The sequence below is a fragment of the Aspergillus brasiliensis genome, assembly GCF_001889945.1.
Source record: "Aspergillus brasiliensis CBS 101740 unplaced genomic scaffold ASPBRscaffold_1, whole genome shotgun sequence".
In the NCBI taxonomy this organism is placed as follows: Eukaryota; Fungi; Ascomycota; class Eurotiomycetes; order Eurotiales; family Aspergillaceae; genus Aspergillus; species Aspergillus brasiliensis.
In genome coordinates, this window is record NW_027137442.1 from 4,113,982 (window position 1) to 4,131,022 (window position 17,041).

At 50.9% G+C, this 17,041-nt stretch overlaps 4 protein-coding genes across 4 annotated transcripts; 3 read left to right on the forward strand and 1 right to left on the reverse strand.

Annotated features, from left to right (window-relative positions):
* Nucleotides 1-102: 102 nt before the first annotated feature.
* ASPBRDRAFT_112895 (putative siroheme synthase) lies at nt 103-1,767 on the forward strand (the record flags this gene model as incomplete). Its single annotated transcript, XM_067616699.1, has 1 exon — nt 103-1,767. The coding sequence occupies one exon, from the start codon at nt 103-105 to the stop codon at nt 1,765-1,767; it is 1,665 nt and encodes a 554-aa protein (XP_067485503.1).
* A 267-nt stretch (nt 1,768-2,034) lies between these two features.
* ASPBRDRAFT_37475 (uncharacterized protein) lies at nt 2,035-4,170 on the reverse strand. The gene is made up of 3 exons (XM_067623734.1): nt 3,755-4,170; nt 2,609-3,693; nt 2,035-2,553 (listed from the first exon to the last, which is right to left on the reverse strand). Exons 1-3 carry the CDS (start codon nt 3,968-3,970, stop codon nt 2,205-2,207), a joined length of 1,650 nt encoding a protein of 549 aa, XP_067485504.1. The 5' UTR covers nt 3,971-4,170; the 3' UTR covers nt 2,035-2,204.
* Nucleotides 4,171-5,366: 1,196 nt separating this feature from the next.
* ASPBRDRAFT_113319 (uncharacterized protein) lies at nt 5,367-12,863 on the forward strand (the record flags this gene model as incomplete). The annotated part of the gene is made up of 2 exons (XM_067616730.1): nt 5,367-11,827; nt 11,882-12,863. 2 exons carry the CDS (start codon nt 5,367-5,369, stop codon nt 12,861-12,863), a joined length of 7,443 nt encoding a protein of 2,480 aa, XP_067485505.1.
* Nucleotides 12,864-13,219: 356 nt separating this feature from the next.
* ASPBRDRAFT_51022 (uncharacterized protein) lies at nt 13,220-16,747 on the forward strand (the record flags this gene model as incomplete). Its single annotated transcript, XM_067626659.1, has 8 exons — nt 13,220-13,269; nt 13,337-13,418; nt 13,503-13,692; nt 13,916-13,917; nt 14,168-14,956; nt 15,228-15,290; nt 15,409-15,560; nt 15,628-16,747. The coding sequence occupies 8 exons, from the start codon at nt 13,220-13,222 to the stop codon at nt 16,745-16,747; spliced, it is 2,448 nt and encodes an 815-aa protein (XP_067485506.1).
* Between the last annotated feature and the right edge of the window lie 294 nt (nt 16,748-17,041).

The following is a 17,041-nucleotide window of genomic DNA, read 5'->3' on the forward strand; positions in this document are numbered from 1 at the left end:
ATTCAGGGTCTTGATTGCTCTCAGCACCAGCAATTTACTCTTCGACAAAACGAAGTTCAAGCTGAAGGTCACACCGTAAAACCCCGCGGTGGCAATTCAAACATGAAGGACGCATCAGATAGTGGTGTTCCGGCACCTCTACTGACAGCCGTGAATGTCGAGTCTCAAGTCCATCTTATCATCGGGGCCAACCCTCTTGCAGCAGCCCGTTGTGCCAAAAGTATTGAAGCTGGCGCAAAGCCGGTTCTCGTCGCAGCGGACACAGAGAGCCTGCAGTACACGTTGGTCGAACGGATCGAGAACGGCTCTGTGAAGTGGATCCGCAGAGAGTTCCACGATGAGGATCTTACGAGCCTAGGAAGAGAGGAAGTCGACCATGTAGTTGACATGGTCTTCGTCACGCTAGGCGGAAACAACCCATTGAGTGCACATATCTCCAAGCTCTGCCGTCGGCTGAGAATCCCAGTCAATGTGTCAGATGCCCCGGAACTCTGTACCTTCAGTTTGCTGTCTACGTATTCGGACGGCCCTCTTCACATCGGCATCACGACATCAGGACGCGGCTGTAAGCTGGCATCGCGACTCAGAAGGGAGATTTCCTCGGGACTTCCGTCAAACCTCGGGAATGCCATTGACAGGCTTGGTGCAGTGAGGAAGCGTCTTTGGGCCGAGGATTATGCTGCCGGACTATGTGATTCACCGCTAGAAGGTGATGAAGATGATGCGACTGGCCAACGGCACACATTCAACACTTTAGTAACAGAGGACGACATCTCTGCAGCCAAAACCCGCCGCATGCGCTGGCTGTCCCAGATCTGTGAATACTGGCCTCTTCGCAAACTGGCCGCTATCACGGATGAAGATATCAACGCCATTCTCGAGGCCTACTCGTCTGGCAAAGATGGACTCAAAGATACCAGCAGTTCGGAAACCTTGTCAAAGAAGGGCAAAATTGTTCTTGCTGGCTCTGGCCCAGGACACCCTGATCTACTCACACGTGCAACATACAATGCCATCCAGTCTGCCGATATTATCCTGGCCGATAAACTCGTCCCAGCTCCTGTATTAGAGCTCATCCCCCGCCGGACGGAAGTCCACATCGCGCGCAAGTTCCCAGGCAACGCAGATCAAGCACAGGAGGAATTTTTGAAAATGGGCCTAGACTCCCTGCGTCGAGGAAGATACGTCCTCCGACTGAAGCAGGGTGACCCCTATCTCTATGGCCGAGGAGGCGAAGAATTCGAATTCTTCCGCGGCGAAGGCTACGCACCCGTAGTCCTTCCGGGTATCACCAGTGCACTGAGCGCGCCTCTGTTCGCAGATATCCCTGCCACGCACCGAGGCGTATCCGACCAAGTCCTTGTCTGCACAGGCACAGGCCGCAAAGGCGCAGCCCCAGAACCTCCCACTTACGTTCCCACACAAACCGTCGTCTTCCTCATGGCCCTGCACCGTCTGTCCGCGCTCATCGAGTCCCTGACCACCCAGCCAACAGAGGGTGCCCGTCCACGAACCCCATGGCCAAAAGACACTCCGTGCGCAATCATCGAGCGAGCCTCCTGCACCGATCAGCGCGTCATCCGATCTACTCTGGAGCACGTAAGTGCTGCTTTCGAAGCCGAAGGATCAAGACCCCCTGGCCTATTGGTTGTCGGCGCCAGCTGCCATGTTCTACATCCCGCGCAGGGACAGAAATGGGTCGTGGAAGAGGGATTCCGTGGGTTGGATGAGTTGCTTACGGAGGTTACGACTTGCCAGAACGAATGAGGGGGAGACAAGAGACTTTATGATCGTTACGTTACGGATGATCTTCACTTCGGGTTGGTCCTGGATCTGGATTTTTGTTGCATAGATACCCTTATACCAAATAGACGAAAGAAAACATTTTGGTCATTCATCTTTGCTTGCTGTAAGTAGAGTGGTCTGGTCGTTCCGTTCGTAGACCCCAAGGACTTTCTTCAAGAGATCGGTTTTCATGCTGATCTGGTCTTTATGTAAACGAATTGTGCCAAGTGCAGCATCGCAGTTGTAGCTAGTGAGCTAGGCAGTATTTGCTGGCACAAGGTCCATTGCGTGACATTCTACGAATATGCACGGGTAAATGACAGTGACCTTGAAGAATCAAATTGGTCTCCTCCAACAAGAATGTGCGTATATAGCCATGTTTCAAATAGACACTACCACTCCTCTATATAGATCCCCGGTCAAGCAACTACTTTAATAACACGACGAGAAAGTACCTGGGCCATCTTCTCCCGTCGAGCATTCATCTGTGCCAACTGAGCCCGTAGGATCTTCCCGCTCGGAGTCCGAGGAATATCAGTGACGAACACTACGCCTCCATCTAAAGCTTTGTACCCTGCTAACTGGGATTTTGCGAATTGATAGACCTCCTCTGCAGTCAGATCGGCGCTGTAGGTCGACGATTTAACCACGAAGGCTCGAGGCAGTTCGGTGCTCTTGTCACTAGATTGAACCCCGAGGACAGCAGCATCGGATATTCCTGGGTGCTTAGCGAGGATGGCTTCTATTTCGGCGGGTGCTACCTGATTTCTGTGTATCACTGTTAGATGGCATGTAGTAAGATAATGGCTGGGGTGTTACTTGCCCTTGTACTTTGATGAGCTCTTTGACTCTGCCGAATAAGTAGTAGTATTCTTTCTGTCGATAGGCCACATCCCCTGTTCGGAACCATCCTTCTGCGTCAACCCCGTCATCTCGTCCCTTGTAGTTCGAGAATAACCCTGTACCGCGTACGTATAGCTCACCGGGGCAATTATCGCTGGTTATCATCATGCCTTCGTCGTCGAAGAGTCTCGCCTCGTTTATTCCGACAAGCTTTCCGATACTTGCTTTATCGACTCGTTCTCCATATCTGCATACAAATACTGGACCAGTCTCTGTCATGCCCCAGCTTTGGGCTGCAGTAGCCTGGGCGTGTAGTATTGCTTGGAAGTTCTGCAATGATGCCGTGTCGATGGGTGCGCCGGAGACGCCTACCATGCGCAGGGAGGAAAGGAGCTTTGCCACAGGCTGAGAGGATTGCAGTGAAAGATGGACCACTGCTGGCACAATAAAGACGTCTGTTATTTGGTTGCTGTGGACAGCGGTGAGGAAGTGGTTCAGGTCGAATTTTTGCAGAAAGTATGCCGGATCGCCTTGACGGATCGGAAATGCATGCCAGAGTGCTCCGAAGCGATGGTATACTGGGACAACAACTAGTCTCCTGATATCATATGGAACCTCGTAATGCATGTTCAGATGCTGGGAGACAACAGCATAGTGTGAGGTGATGGCGGCTTTAGGAAGCCCGCTGGTGCCGCTGGTGCAATACATAGCTGCTGGAGTGGTTTTGGCCAAGATTTCGTCATCGAATTTGATCCAATCTTCTTCGCCACAGGAGAGAAGGTCATATAATGTAGTGAACTCAACATTTCGGCGAGGATTGCTGGGGCTTGCCTGTAGAAAGCTAGTGATGGCCAATTCTTCAAACAGGCAGATTTGCCCAGGTCCGAGTTCTTGGCTGGTTGCGACGCTCAGGACAGCATGAAGCGTCTGGCTCGCCGTAATGATTAACTTTGGCCTCCCCAAATCAAGAACATTGATTAGTTCATGAGGTGGGCTATCGGGACTGGCACCTAGGTAAACGCCCCCGGCTCCTATGATGCCGAAGAAGAGTGCTGGGTGGATATACTGATGGCCTCAATCAGTCCTAGTTACTGTGGCCTAGACTTCACCTGGGGGTTCTACCTACACTGTTACCCAGATGAACCAACACACAATCCCCATGTTTAATATGCCTCCTCAGGCCTGCGATTAGAGCCCGTACTAATTGCCGTAGCTGTTTGGCATTCAGACTGCAAGATGAATCTCTTGCATCGATATAGAGTGGCTGGCTTTCGTCATACTCCACGGAAGGATCAAAGGCAAAGGACAACACGTCCTTGTACACAGCTGAAATGTCCATCATGATCCAAAGCGTAGACGGGCCCAAGAGGAACAGAATGGCAATTATTTGGTATGTCTGAGGTAAGATTGTTTTGTAATGTTTTTAGGAGGTTGCCTGAACCATGAGCAGAAACGAAGCCCGTTCTTCAGTTTCGTCGGCACAGATCAAATCAGCCTCGATACGTAACATGCATCAGGGCGTCAGATTGGGCTGGCGGGTTAAGAATGCATTATGCTGCAGTAGCGTGCCCGTACCATCTCGCCAGGAAATGTGCTGTAGGCATGATGTGATCACGAGGCTAGGCAGGCCTGAAAGCCTGTCAGAATGTAGCTACGCAGATGGGGTTATGATTCTAAAATTTGGTACAGCAAAATCGGAGGAGTGCAACTCCGTATGCTCTCTTCATATCATTAGTCGCACGAGAAGCGATCAAATTAATCGCGAGACAGGTCGCGCAGCTAGCTTATCTAGCGGCGGGGGGCCCGATTTCCAACGAGTCCCATAAGCGAGAACCGGGCCTGTGCCCATGAGGTATGTTATGATTTACCAAAACACGCTGGAACCTCTGACTGTTGATGATAGGAAGCAACCTAAGCATTTTGACAACCAGAATCATTCCCGCCCATGGGTGCGTGTGTGCTAAACCATAAAGGAAATATCCATGCACCGGTTTTTGAGACATGCGCATGTCGGGGTAAATCTAGGCGACGCCGATGACTGCGATGAACCAACCGAAAGCCAGAAGGGGTACCAAGCCTAGACTGGAATTACCTCCGACTGCCCGCGGTTATGCAGCTGCAGCACCACAACCAGTGCCTCCAATGGGGGGTTCCAAGCCACCCCTAATGAGTGCCATTGTGTCGAGCCGTATGGGGGCAAGTGCTGATTGTGATACCCTGTCCTTGTTCGCTTCATCGTATTTGATGACTGGACATATACACCCTGCAGGTGACCCACTGGTGCAACCTCCGTTCTCCGAGGATCAGCGAGTAAAAGACGAAATGGCGGTAGTCAAGGAGGGGGAGCTGCATGTCGAGTGACAGGTCCAGAGCCTGCATATCCCCAAACTCCACCTGCATTGCCTCAACAAGAATGTCACTTAGTTGGGAGGCGTCCGCATTGGTGCATGCGAAAGGGAACTAGAAATTGCAACATCTTGACGTTAGCGCTGCTGATTTGGAGAGAGTACACTTGTCCAGAAATAACGTCACCTAAGCCACGGAGTTAGGTTAATGCTAGTTGATTACAAGCACGCTGCGTTGGAACCCAAAGGGCATGGGAGAAAGTTGAAGTGTACAAGAAGGAAAAGAAACCTGCAGCCCGTCTCGGTCATCTGACCCTGTGGCCTTTCCTTTCTGGATCACCAACAATCGACTGAACTACACTTTTCTTCTCACTGTTCCACTCACTAGACCTCATGTCAGTACCTGAACCCATCGCAATTATAGGGACAGGTTGCAGATTCCCTGGCACCGCATCCTCCCCGAGTAGGCTCTGGGATCTTCTTCTCCATCCGCGCAATGTAGCCTCTAAGGCACCCAGTGATCGCTTTAGCCATGATGCCTTTTACCATCCTGACGACCATCATGGCACAGGAAACTCCCCCGAGTCCTATTTTCTTACGGAAGACCCCCGCGCATTCGACGCGCCATTTTTCAGTGTCTCTCGTGCTGAAGCAGAATCGATGGACCCTCAGCAACGCTTGTTATTGGAGGTCGTCTACGAGTCCCTGGAAACAGCAGGCTTGACACTGGAAGCACTCCGAGGATCTGATACAGGAGTCTATTGTGGCCTTATGGGCACGGATTATGCCCATTTGATCAGCCATGATTGGGATGAGGTTCCCGTGTACACGCCATCTGGAACGGCAGCATCTATGCTTGCCAACCGTATTTCCTTTTTCTTTGACTGGCACGGTCCATCTATGACAATAGACACTGCATGCTCTTCAAGCTTGGTGGCCCTTCACCAAGGTGTAAGTGCTCTGCGGAATCAGGATTGTCACATGGCTTTAGTGGCGGCTAGCAATCTGATCTTTAGCCCCCGCGAGTATATTGCGGCTTCCAAGATGCACTTACTCTCGCCCACCGGACGGTGCCGTATGTGGGATGAGAGTGCAGACGGCTATGCACGGGGTGAGGGTATTGCTTCCTTGGTCTTGAAACGCCTCAGCGATGCTATTGCGGATGGGGATCCCATTGAATGTATCGTCCGCGCTACAGGGATCAACGCCGATGGACGCAGTATGGGAATTACAATGCCGTCTAGCATTGCCCAGTCACGGCTTATACGCTCAACATATGCTAGCGTTGGGCTGAATCCTGCAGACCAACTTGAAGATCGGTGCCAGTTTTTCGAGGCCCATGGCACAGGTACGCAGGCTGGAGATCCTCAAGAGGCCACTGCTATCTATAATACATTTTTTGGAAACTTGAAATCTCCTGAAGATTCGACCAAGGAGCCCCTATACGTGGGGTCAATAAAGACACTAATTGGCCATACGGAAGGCGTAGCAGGGCTAGCAGGGGTCATAAAAGCGTCTCTATGCGTCCAGAAAAGCATTATACCCCCGAATATCTTATTGGAGCGTATTAATCCAGTTATTGCACCTCTGACTTCTCGGCTTCGCATACCAACTGAGCCATTGTCGTGGCCCAACCTTGCCCCAGGTGTCCCTCGCCGGGTTTCGGTTAACTCGTTTGGCTTTGGTGGAAGCAATGCACATGCAATAATCGAAAGCTATATCCCTCCAACGAAGCCGACTCTAGGGCACTGCTTGCACCCCCAACTACTTCCATTCACCTTCTCAGCAGGCACAGAGAAAACCCTGATAGATGTTCTAGAATGCTATGCACGCTTTCTCCGAGAGCACCCAGACATCGACTTGGTAAGCCTAGCCGAGTCCCTACTGAAGCGACGATCAGCATTCAGTCACCGTGTTTTTATTACAGCAGCCTCGTTCGAAGCTCTTCAGACCGAGATTCAGATAGAGATTGAGAGGCGAAGATCAGCGGCAGCTTCTTCAAGTATTACGTCCCAGCCCAGTAATGCTCCAAAACGAGTACTGGGTATCTTTACCGGACAAGGCGCGCAGTATCCGCAGATGTTTTGGGACATGATTTCAGCCAGTCCACAAGCCATGGTCTGGATGACAGAGCTTCAAGAGTCGTTGGATAACCTTCCATTGCAATACCGTCCGGACTTTTCGATGCTTCAGGAGCTCTCAGCTCCCGAGTCATTCTCAAGGATCCGCGAAGCATTCGTGTCACAGCCGCTCCGTACCGCTGTACAGATAATACAAGTAAACTTCTTACGAGCTTTGGGTGTGAAATTTTCCACCGTCGTGGGACACTCTTCAGGTGAGATTGCAGCGGCTTATGCTGCTGGCGCTATAAGCGCAACAGATGCTATCAGAATTGCATATTTGCGAGGCCTGGTAGTTCAACAGGCCGCCGCGAATGGTCAGTCTGGAGCTATGCTGGCTTGTGGAATCCCCTGGGAAGAAGCTCAGGCGCTTTGCACTGAAGGTGGCTTCAGCGAGACAGTCAGAGTTGCTGCAAGTAACTCTCCGGTAAGTGTCACGTTTTCCGGGGATAAACACGCGATACAAGAGCTGGAATGGATGTTACAAAGCCTAGACCTCGCGGTGCATCACCTTCACGTGGACGTCGCCTATCATTCCCATCATATGGTACCATGTGCTGCACCATATCTGCACGCTCTCGAGGCCTGTGGCATCCGGGCAGATCCTACGAGTACTAAGTGGTTTTCTAGCGTATATAAGGAAACGGAGATGGGTACAGAAGACGTCACCCCCCAATACTGGTGCCAAAACATGCTTCGCCCTGTGCTTTTCTCCCAGGCAATGACCGCAGCTTTTGCAGACAATCCTAAGTTTGACTTAGTGATCGAGGTGGGCCCGCATCCCACGCTCAAAGCGCCAGTCTTGCAAAACATTCCTGATTTAAAGGATGTAGAGCCACAGACGACCTACCTTGGGTTGGCTGAACGTGGTAAAGACTGTACGCAGGTCTTTGCTCGCGCTATCGGCTCACTCTGGGCACATCTGGGGGCGAATATCGACATCCACCGTTATCTTTCATTGTTCGATAATTCATATGGAAGCCGTTTCGTGAAACACTTACCTACATATCCCTTTGACAAATCGCGAGCTTATTGGACGTTGTCGCGCCATACTAAAGCACGTCTACACCCCTCTGATCTTCCGCATCCTCTTCTGGGGACTCTCAGCCCCGAAACCGGCGAGAACGAATGGCGTTGGCGCAACTACCTAAGCCGGACAGAGCTTGAATGGCTTAATGACCATCAAGTTCAAACTCAGGCCGTATTTCCTGCAGCTGGATACATATCAATGGTATTGGAAGCGGCTGCAAAAGTTGCACGCGACCGACCTCTGCGGTTGGTGGAAATCGATGATGTGCGCATCCACTGTGCTGTTCCTATTCCTGACGACCCGCGGGGTGTAGAAATCATCTCGAAACTGGACATTGTGGAATCAGAAAACAATGTTATTGTCGCTGCCTTCCAATGTTATGCTAGCATTGCTGAGAAACTGAAGACATGCGCCTCCGGAAAATTGACTGTTTTGCTTGGAGAACAAGATGTTATGTTGCTGCCCCCTAGATCATCTACCTCTGCAGTCGCTCAGTCCATGGACATACCTGCATTCTATGCATCTCTGGAAAGACTTGGTCTTAATTACAGCGGACCCTTTCAGGGGGTAAAGGCACTTGCTAGACAAGCTGATGGGTCGATGGGCATAGTTTCAGGCGCCGAGTTGAGCTCATCTTTACTGCTGCATCCAGCAATTATAGATTCTAGCTTGCAGACCCTGTTAGCGGCGAGGAGCATCGAGGAAGTTCACACACTACTTGTGCCTGTGTCCATTGAGCACATTGCAATAAACCCACAGTTGTGCAAGCCCGGCTCAACGGAAACCATGACTGAGCTTTCTGTTGAGGCTTTTCTTGACGGTGGTAGTGCAGATGGTATGACGGGAGATATCAACGTGTTCGACCTTGAGGGCCACGGAGTCTATCAGATTGAGGGCTTCCATGTTGCTCCACTTTCAGCTCCCGAGGATCGTGCTATTTTTTCTAAACTTGACTGGGGCCCGCTGCTACCACAAGCTGTTCCCCAAAGTATATGCCAAGATTGCCAGAGTCAAGAAGAGCTTCAGTGGGCGGAACGCTGCTCTCTTCTGTATATAAGAGATGCACGGAAGCAGCTGTCTGTCGAGGAATGCAAACATCTTGACCAACACCAATCTAGCGTCATGGAATGGATGGATCATGTCCTATGTACGACACGCGACGGCACCCATCCGGTATGTCATCCAGACTGGTTAGGGGGAACCGTGGAGGATGCTTTAAATGATGCTATGAGCACGGTACCCAAGAGTGGCGATTACTGGACGTCCCTTCGATTAGCCGGTGAAAGCTTGTTGGATTTCCTCAAAAGGAGAAGCGAATTAAACGAGTTTTCGTACCAGGAAGGTCAGATGGATGGGGTATATAAGGATCCGTTTAGGAACAACAACAACCTCAGCCATTCGCAGCTCGCAGTGCTCGTTGGTCAGATTGCTTTCCGCTACCCTCACATGAATATTCTCGAGCTTAGTGCAGGAGGAGGCTCGGCCACGGAAGAAATTTTGAAGGAAATCAAGCGCTCATATCAATCTTACACCTTCACTGATACTACTCCCACATTCTTTGCGACAGCACAAGAAAGCCTCGTTCAACATAAAGACCGGTTTGTCTACCAGGTGCTTCATACTCTGTCAGATCCCTCCCAGCAGGGGTTTAAGAAGCACTCGTACGATCTTATTGTTGCGGCCGATATGATGTGGTGCGCCGAAAGTTTGATGCAGTCTTTGACAAACATTCGATACCTGCTCAAGCCCGGTGGGTATTTGGTTGTTCGCACCGGCACCAAGACAAATATCAATCGCCTTGGGCTGATAGTCAGCTCATTCAAAAAATGGTGGTCCGATGAGAATGGAAACCCTCAAAGCCCGGTTATAAGCCTCCACAAATGGGATGTACTGCTAAAACAGACTGGGTTTGGTGGGCTCGAAGCGGTATCGTCAACTGGTCAGTTTGGCTACACGTCGAGCTTTGTCACGCAGGCGATCGATGATCGTATTCAGCTAGTCCGCGAGCCTTGGGATTCCACGGGAACTTCTTCAGATAGTTTACTCCTTATTGGTGGAGCAACGGAGGCAACATCTGATGTGATATCGGCTTTGGAAGCCTCACTCAGACCGTTCTTCCGTCAGCTGATCCTTGTGAATAGCCTCGATGTACTGGACGTGGACGACGTATATGGCTGGTGCGTTTTAAGCCTGAGTGATATAGACTCGCCTTGCTACGAGAATATCACAGCGCAACGCCTCAGCAGCCTCAAGGTGGTGATAAACAGCGCCAGCAGGCTTCTTTGGGTGACGAGTGGCCCGGAGAATAGGCAGCCTTATTTGAGCATGAGTAAGGCTACAATCCACTGCCTCGCCTACGAGAATCCCCAGACCATCTTTCAGTATCTGAATATACCTGATCATCAAGAGGTCACCGCGTCTACTCTCGCCAGAATATTCATGCAGTTGGTCCATACGCCTAGGGACAATAACGATGGCCTGGACGTCTGCCTGCATAGCACAGAATTTGAGTTACGGCTTGTGAACGGGGTGCTGAATATCCCGCGAATTCGGCTTGACGATTCCAGAAACCAACGTTATTCTGCAAGCCATCGAACGGTCAATGGCTTGACCGACCTGCAATATTCCGCGGTACAGGTTGTTGCCCCGTCGGCCAGACGCAGCGAGTTCTTTCTATACGAAAGCCCGCAATATAGCCACGGACTAAAAGAGTGTAATGGTGCAACTCATCGTCGAATTTCCGTGCGATTCTCAACAATAACTACCTTTAAGGTGGAAGGCGCTGGCTTTTTGCACTTGGCCATCGGTCGAGATGAGCATGACCATACACGCTGGCTGGCACTATCCGATCAACACGCATCAACCATTGTGGTGCCCCTCAATTGGTGCTGGAGGCTCCCAGACAGTGTCGCTGAGGGCTTGGAAGCCTCTTTCTTGATGCGAACAGCTGCTGCCTTGTTGGCTACTTATATTGTGGACAAAGGGCACCCCGACACATCGATCATGATCTTTAAGGCTGAAACTTTATGCAAAACTTTGTGCGATGCTGTTTCAGCTTTTGCTCTTGCACGAAATATTCGGGTATTGTTTGGGACCAGTAATCAAGCCGCAGTCCCGAAGAGCGATGTGTTGTATATTCATGAGAGGAGCTCATCTCGCACTCTATCTCGCTTTTTGCCGAAAGACATTTCTGTCATTGTCGGTTGTACTCAAACCGCAAGCAGTGCGTACAATCGAATCAGATCGCTCTTACCCGAGGACGTTGTGCAAGTTGATATCCCTACTATGGGTAGAACGTCACCGAAGTTATTGCGACCTTCTAGTCCGATCACTGTTGGGCGAACATTGTTCGCAGCCTGCGGATTTGCGCTGCAAACGGCTACCTTGCAGGATGAAGTTCAACTTGTATCTGTTCAGGACTTGCAGGGTACTTTCTTGGGACCCAATCAGTTGGAAATTGTGAACTGGACTCAGCCAGGTCAAGTACCTATCCGAATTCAGACAGCAAGCTCTATGGTCTCATTGTCCGCACACAGAACATATTTGCTTGCCGGAATGGCCGGTGATCTTGGAAGATCTGTCTGTCAGTGGATGATAACTAGAGGAGCTCGAAATGTGGTCCTTGGCAGTCGCTCCCCAAGTGTTGATACGCAGTGGATTGGGGAGATGGAAAGACTGGGTGCTCGAGTCGTTCCAATGACAATGTAAGTTCCCACGCAACATGTGATTTGAAATCAAGTATTGATGATTTTTATTAGAGATGTTACAAACCGAGAATCTGTGTGTCGTGCCTATGCTTCCATTCGCGATTCACTACCTCCAATTGGAGGAGTTGCCAACGGAGCGATGGTGCTCAAGGACTGCCTCTTTGCTCAAATGACGCTAGATGATTTGCAGAGCGTCATGGCCCCAAAAGTCCAAGGCAGTATCATCTTGGAAGAGGTGTTTGGTAACATGTACCTAGACTTCTTCATTCTCTTTGGATCAGCCGCTGGACCGCTGGGCAATGTTGGCCAGACAGCCTATTCAGCCGCCACTGAATTCATGTCAGCGCTTATCAAACAGCGGCACGAGCAAGGCCTAGTCGGCAGCATCATCCATCCTGGTCTAATAAAGGGAGTAGGATATTTTGCAAGAGCAGATAGTGCAGTTCAGAACTTGATTGAGCGGAACACCGGTGCTTCGAACTTCACTGAGCGGGACCTGCATGAGCTCTTCGCAGAGGGTATTCTGGCAGGACATCCAGGCTCTGGCAGGAATCCTGAAGTAATTGCTGGATACCAGGTCATTAATGCTGCAGAAAACCCTAACGCGTTATGGTTGCGAAATCCTAAGGCGTGGAATCTCATTAGCCATGCGGCTAACCCGACCGCATCTGCATCCGGTGCTAACGAGTATGTGCCGATAAGAATGCAACTCGAGCTAGCAAAGAGTACTATTGAAGCCACGGAGATTATTACTGATGGGTTCATTAAGGAAGTGCGCTCCAGGCTGCAACTGTCTGCAGAGGAATCGCTCACTGGAGCATTAGCATTGACCGAGATGGGGGTAGACTCTCTGGTGGCTATTGAACTGCGGCATTGGTTTGTCAGGGAGCTGTCTGTTGACCTTCCAGTGCTGCAAATTATCGGAGGTTCCTCCATCCAGGAGCTAGCTGGTATCGCTGCGTCAAAGCTCCCAATGGAATTCACGCCGGACATTGAGACGGAAGAAGTTCCAACAAGCGGTACTGATTCTTGACTCTGTGGGAATCGCTATACAGTCCAACACATGTAGCAATAGCAAATTTACCTGCATATCCCAGCATCTCACAGAACAAATTATTCAATCTGTATGTGATAGCTGCTTTAGCCATTGGGCAAGTTAAAGGATAAAAGAACAACAATCCACCGTTTGTCAACTTTGTATAGAAACTGATGTCATCCAAGGGTCTCCATGCGCTAGACCTATTTAGGAAACATACTGTCCTCATTCAAGGCGCTAAGCCCCATCCAGCAAGCTCGTTATCTGGCGCATCGCATCGCTTCCCATCCATCATCTTCTTCCTGTGCTCAGAACACCCATCTCACTCTTCACTCACCCAGCCAGACACCAGCATGGCATCCGAACCCAAGACATACGTGTCTGGGGGACGCGTTCTTGCAAGGTAAGCCCCGTCTACGGTATCCTTTCACCCTGTGAGAACGACCTGATCAACAGTCCCAACCCTGCAGTCCCCCCATCACAGTCCGAATCATCCGCTTCTTCGAGGGCATCTACCTCTTCCTTGGATTGTACCTTGTCAGCCTCTTCTCGGTGCGTACTACGTTCATACCTTTAACCCAAGCAGGGGAGTTGTCCATCTGGATCCTGTACTAACGGGTACATGCCATGATCTAGCTGGACCCCTACACCGCTGCACAGAACTCCCGATTCAACATTACTCGGTCAGGAAAGAACCCCGATACTCGTGCTCGCTGGGGTAGTGGAGGTGGAAGTGGAGGCGGATCTGGGGGTCCGGGAGGTGGCGGTGGGCCGGGAGGACCTGGTAGGAGGATCGGTCGGGTGGATGATATTCGTGGCCCGGAGTGTAAGAGCTGTGGTTGATGCTGGGGATGTGATCTTGGAGGGGGTTTGGGGAAAACTGAGATATGGCAGGGTTGAATGGAAGGGAGTTTGATAGGGCGCTTTATCGTTTATACTAGGGACTGGACAATGGAATGGACCTGTTGTGTTCGGATTTTCTGTTATAGATGAGATGTGTAAAGGAGAGATCTGGCTTATTAGATGACCATCTATGATAGTCAGCGTAGTTGTAAGTTGTGATAACTTTAGCGAGAGATGTTTCCGATATCAAGAGTGGTTCACTGGTTCGTCTTTGCAGATTTGGGGAAAGGCAATGCCCCGCAAAAGAGGGGCCGGTGCCGGGAAATCATCTGAGCTTGTCTTCCAGACCCGACAAGTTCTTCAATCGATTCCTCTCTATACATAAACTCCATTGCATATTGGTTGGGGTGCTTGTCCATACAACATATCAAAGCTATCAACAGGATCACAAGCGTTAGATCCACCATCTCACTATGACTAGTACACCACAAACCGACGCCGACTGGGCGACGCTGATCTCCAGCATCCAGCAGTCCCTACCAACAACCTCCCCTTCATATAACGTTTCGTCTGAAATCAATCGTACCATAGACCACACCCAGCTAGCTTTGACAGCGACGGAGCAGCAAATCGACGACCTTTGTCGGGAAGCCAGCCAGCATCAATTCGCGACGGTCTGCGTCCGGCTGAACCATGTGTCGCGAGCAGTCCAGGACCTGCGAGAACATCCGGCTGTCGGCGTAGCCTGTGTCGTTGGGTTCCATGAGGGGACTTACAAGACGGACGAGAAGACAGCCGAAGCGAAAGAGGCAGTGAATCTGGGCGTGTCTGAGCTCGATATGGTCCTCAATTACCCTCTGCTACAAGAGGGCAAGTACATGGACGTCTACACGGACGTGCTGGAAGTGCGCAAAGCTGCCCCGGCACCCGTTGCGCTGAAGGTCATTTTGGAAACCTCCCAGTTGACCCGCGAGCAGATAATAGCGGGCTCGGTGCTGGCATGTGTAGCTGGAGCGGATTATATCAAGACGAGTACTGGGTTCAATGGGCCCGGCGCAAGCTTGGAGAACGTTGCTCTTATGCGAGCGACGGCCAATTTGGTTGGAAAGGGCACCAAGGTGAAGGCCAGCGGGGGAGTACGGTCGGCAGAGGACTGTCGAAAGATGTTGCAAGCAGGAGCAGCGCGTATTGGAAGTAGTTCGGGGGTGAAGATCATGCAGGAAGAGAAGACGGGGGTCGCTGGTAATGCTAGTAGTAATGGTTACTGAACGGAAAATGTATCTGGGATTCTAGACAAGCTCCTAGCGGGTGTTTTTCTCAAGAGCATCTATACTTTTCTATCTTCTATTCAGTAGTTACCTCGTCAGGAAGTTAACTTAGACGTTGGTGGAGACGGTGGAGCTTAACGTCATCAGAGGGAAGTGTGATCGGTCAACCAAAGCCTTCGAACTAATCCACCGTTTGTTGTTTGGGCCATCCCCTGCTCCACGAAAGGACCTTTTGTCTCGTCAAATGAAGAAACATTCGTCCCTGAAAGTCTCTTCTTCGTCCTTCACTTCCCCCTCCTCGCCCTTCTTCATCGTCCTCTGCTTCCTCCCACCGCCCTGCGATGCGCCGCCCGAACTATAAGGTATGCCGATGACAGCTTATACCTCCTCGCAATAGCAATGTCTGACTTCAGAATACTTGGTACATGTAGAGACGCAAGACTACCCACGAAGATACTCCTCCATCGCACCACAATGGTACAGCCGATTCCCTGTTCACTGAGAAGCCATCAGTTGTCTTCACCCCCAAGGGTGGCCGATCGCATACTCTCAGTGTTGCCATTCCTGGCAGCATAATAGCCAAGTAAGCCCCATGACCAATGCTACGTAGGGGCTGGTGTTGTATTTGATCGCTAACAAACGCTACGCAGCGCTCATTCCGTCGAACAAAAGACCCTCCTGGCTGGTACAATCGCTCGTGCGCTCGCCGTATTCTGCGTCGACGAAGTCGTGGTGTTTGACGATAATGAAAACGGTGCCCACTATGACTATTATGGCCATGAATTTTGTTGGGACTCACCCATTGCCAAACCTAGAGACCAAGTTGATGGCGATGCATCTTCTCCCAAAGCTTATACCGCCAATTCGGATCCCCCACACTTCCTGACTCACGTTCTGTCGTACCTTGAGACTCCACCATATTTGCGAAAGCACCTCTTCCCTATTCATCCCAATCTTCGCACGGCTGGATTGTTGTCCAGCTTGGATATGCCCCATCACTTACGTACCAATGAGTGGTGCGACTTCCGTGAAGGCATTGTCGTTTCGAGTTCTGACCGATATTCACCGCGGAAAAGACAGTCGGGCAACAAGATCACTCAGATGAGCAATGATCAATATTCCCACCCTCGTAGCAGCTCTACTAATAATGGTCCTGTCACCATTGTGGACACAGGTCTCTCACAGAAGTTAGTACTCCCAGACATTCACCTCCCAGAACATGCCCGAGTCACTGTCCGATGTCCCCAGCAGGGGTTCCCGTATGCAGAACCAGTACACCCATCCACCCCTCGTGCCGAGGCAGGTTATTACTGGGGATACTATGTGCGACGCTGTCGGTCTCTCTCCTCTGTTTTCACCGAGTGTCCTTATGACGGTGGCTATGACCTGTCCTTCGGCACGTCCGAGCGTGGAGTGCCCGTTTCCACAGTGCTAGAGGAGAAGCCACAACAAGCACACGATCGCTACAAGCAAGACGACTCGCCTTGTCGCGATCAGCATCCACGAGGCTTCCAGCATATTCTCGTCGTTTTTGGTGGTGTTGCTGGGATTGAAGCAGCCGTGCGCAACGATGCCCAACTCCGCGACATGGCCATCAGCCCATCAGACGCCGGTAAGCTCTTCGATTACTGGGTGAATTTTCTACCCGGACAGGGAAGCAGAACCATTCGCACGGAAGAAGCCGTCTGGATGGGACTGACGAGTCTCCACGGTCTGCTTGATGGCACCCACCGGCTGAGAAAGACATGCCACTATCATCACGACGGCTAGCAGTCCATCCTCTCGTGACAGATGTCATTCCAGGTGAAAGATCAAGCCCTTGCCTGGCGTTTGTCTGTCTTTTATTTCTCTAACTATCATTTCTTGTGTCCAAACCTTACGACCACCGCTGCCACCGTCTGGAACGAGCGTGCTAGATTCCCCATACCCAACCCTAAAACCCCGAACACAAACCACAGCCATGGCAAATTCCCAACGCCAAAACCCCATATCTGCCAAGCCAGTGAGACGTGTGAACAGTAAATTTATCAGCCTCCAAATAAAACTTATTTCCCCCAAAATTCC